General features: G+C 42.5%; 1 protein-coding gene across 12 annotated transcripts in view; it reads left to right on the plus strand.

Moving 5' to 3' along the window:
• The window catches only part of ATXN2 (ataxin 2), a 51,240-nt gene extending 49,128 nt beyond the window's left edge, over positions 1 to 2,112 (plus strand). For 10 of the 12 annotated variants that reach the window (XM_051785711.1, XM_051785715.1, XM_051785712.1 and 7 more), the window contains one exon: positions 474 to 2,112. In XM_051785711.1, the coding sequence (XP_051641671.1) occupies positions 474 to 677 (204 nt within the window). In that variant the 3' untranslated portion in view covers positions 678 to 2,112. The remainder of the gene's footprint in view (positions 1 to 473) is intronic. The other 2 variants (XM_051785708.1, XM_051785710.1) reach the window with 1 other exon arrangement.
• Positions 2,113 to 2,832: the final 720 nt, after the last annotated feature.

Consider the following 2,832-nt stretch of genomic DNA (forward strand, 5'->3'; position numbering starts at 1 on the left):
CACAGGTCACTGGAGAGGAGAGGGAGGTGCCCAGGGCAGGGAGCCAGGAGGGAATGTGGGGTTGTGTAAAGAGAGCTGGGGAAGGGATGCCAGACTCCCAGTGCCTGTGCAGTTCCTGTCTGTACCCTCTAGGAAGTGCTTTGATGTAGGTGACTAACAGAAATGTTTGGAAGATTTGTTGCTGAATTGTTTTGTTTTTCTTTTTTTTTAATATTCCCCTGTTAAAACACTGGCAAAATGGCTAAAACTGAGACTGTGACTCCGAGCCAGCACTTAAGAATTCGAGCCCTTTTTTAATTATTATTTTTCCTTTTTGTTGTTATTCCTTTTTTTTTATGTTCAAACCTGCCTTAATCCCTAACGGAGTATAAAATCTCTGGATTTTCTCAGCCGGAGAGAAAACTTTCGCCAGTCATGTGGCCAGGAGTTGCTGCCTCCTTGTGACCATGATACTAAAGAGCTCTTTGTTTCAGGCTCATGTACAGTCAGGAATGGTTCCTTCTCACCCAACTGCCCATGCTCCAATGATGCTAATGACGACACAGCCTCCCGGTGGTCCCCAAGCCGCCCTCGCTCAAAGTGCACTACAGCCCATTCCCGTCTCGACAACAACACATTTCCCCTATATGACGCACCCTTCAGGTGAGGAGTGTGTGCCCGGGACACCTGCACCCTAAACTGAGCCAGGGCGGAGGATCAGGACTGGGACAGACCAGATTTGGGGGAAAAAAAAAAAAAAAAGACAAAAAAACCAAACAAAAAAAACCCCGACCTTAAGATGTCCTTGTAGAGCGGTTCATATTTGCCAGCCCGTTGCCAGCCTAGGTAGGTTTACCTGGTTTAGGGAGTTTTCCTCCAGCTGGAGTGGAGGAATGGGGAGCTGGGAGATGCTGTGGGACTGAGCTGTGCCAGGGTTTGCCGTGGTGTTGCCGTGTGTTTATGACAATGAGAGGTTTTATTAATTTAAAGCGCTCGGTGTCAAGGACGGGAGTGAAAATGGTTTTGGTTTAGGGCTGTTAGACTGCTGAGAAAGTGACTGCTAATAAAGTGACTGCTAATTTCAGTGACAGCTGAAAGCTAAACTTTAATACAGAGTAACATTCTGCAGCTTTATTTTTGGGGAAAGTAGGTGCTGTATGACTTCTTTCCACTTAAAATTTAACCTGACTTGGGTTTCTTTGATTATTCGTGTTCAAACAGCCTCGAAATTCCTGTAGTGATGTTGTTTCTTGGGGAATGTGTGAGTAGAAAAATGCTTTCTGAGGGCTTAGGCAGGGGAAAAATAAAACCATCCAAAGGACATCTTGATGTGCAGGGTTTTGGTTTGTTCTCGAAAAAAATAAAAAAAAAGAGAAAAAAAAATAAAAGAAAGTTGAGCTCAGTAGTTGTCCTGTGACCACTTTACTAGCAAACTGTTGTGTGGCTTGCCAATTTATTATTTACATTTGAACTTTTTTTTTACAGTACAAGCCCACCACCAACAGCAGTTGTAAGGCTCATCTGGAATAACTGAAAGGCTGGATACCTTTTGTAGGCCAAATACCCTCCTTCTACTGCTTCTGCCAACTGGAAGCACAGAAAACTAGAATTTCATTTTATTTTGTTTAAAAAAAAAAAAATTTGATTTCTTGTAACATCCACTAGGAATGCTAACAGTTCATCTTGCAGTGGGAGAGATTCGGACTGAGTAGAGGCATTTAGGAACTTGTGGGCTATTCCATAATTCCATGCACTGTATCTGAGTCCTGCAAGTGCCCCAACTCTGCTTGCTGAAAACTGGAAGTTATTTATTTTTTAATGACCCTTCAAAGTTATGAACTCGTCAGCTAGCAAAAGAAGTAACAAGAGTGATTCTTGCTGCTATTATCACTAAAAATCAAGACTTGGAGATCCCTTTTACTTCTAACTAAACTTGAAACAGGTTCAGTAAAAGAAAAAAAAAATTCTAATCGTCAAACGGATGAGTTATTATTTATAAATCACGTTTGATGAGAGAATCACTATCGTGAGACAGTGATGTAACTTTTAAGTTAAGAAAACTTTTACTTTGTAGATAATATAAAATAAAAACTTAAAAAAAAATTAAAAAATAAAAAAAGTTTTAAAAACTGACCCTCCTCGGTGTTTGTGTCTTGATTTACCAGTCTCTGGCTGTACTGTGGTCTCCAGCTGTCATGTTCTGAATCCAGAGCCACTCGTGGGGCATTGCAAAGACAAGTGAAAGGTTTGAAAATCACAAGTTCAGCAGAGTTTTTTAACAAGGTTTTGTGTTCAGGTGGATTCCCTGGTGCCTCAGCTCTGGGTGGTGTCACCAAAGGTGTCCCAACTGGGCCTTGAGGTGATAAAAACTACACAGTTTAAGGTGGTAAAATCATACGAGTCAATGGTGCTGCTGGAGAAGGAAAGGAAGGAATGAGGGTAAGAATTCCCTAGCAAAATGCCTGCTAGAAAGATGTGAGACAGACTCAAAGTGCTGTGTCCTCCTGACCCCTGTGTGGTGTCCTGTGGGGACGAACCAAAGTGGTGCTGCTTAAACTGGGTTGTAGAACAGCTGCACTTCATGGCAGAACAGATCAACTGTACAAGCTCTTCTCTGAACCCTTCCAGGTCAACACAGCAGAAAAGTGTACCAAATTCCTGATCAGGTGGGAATCAAAGCCACAGACCATCACTATCATTTGGGACGAGACTCCTTCAATCAGTCTGTTGGCACAGGCTCTTGGCTGCTTTTTCATGTCTAGGGGAGCATTTCTGCCTTTTAGCACCCAGTACCTACTAAAACAGCATCCAGGCACCTGGAGAGAATCAGACTAAAGACTAAAAGTGAGAAAC

This window comes from Manacus candei, unplaced genomic scaffold, assembly GCF_025592945.1.
Source record: "Manacus candei isolate 608988 ecotype Guabito, Panama unplaced genomic scaffold, ASM2559294v1 h1tg000020l, whole genome shotgun sequence".
In the NCBI taxonomy this organism is placed as follows: Eukaryota; Metazoa; Chordata; class Aves; order Passeriformes; family Pipridae; genus Manacus; species Manacus candei.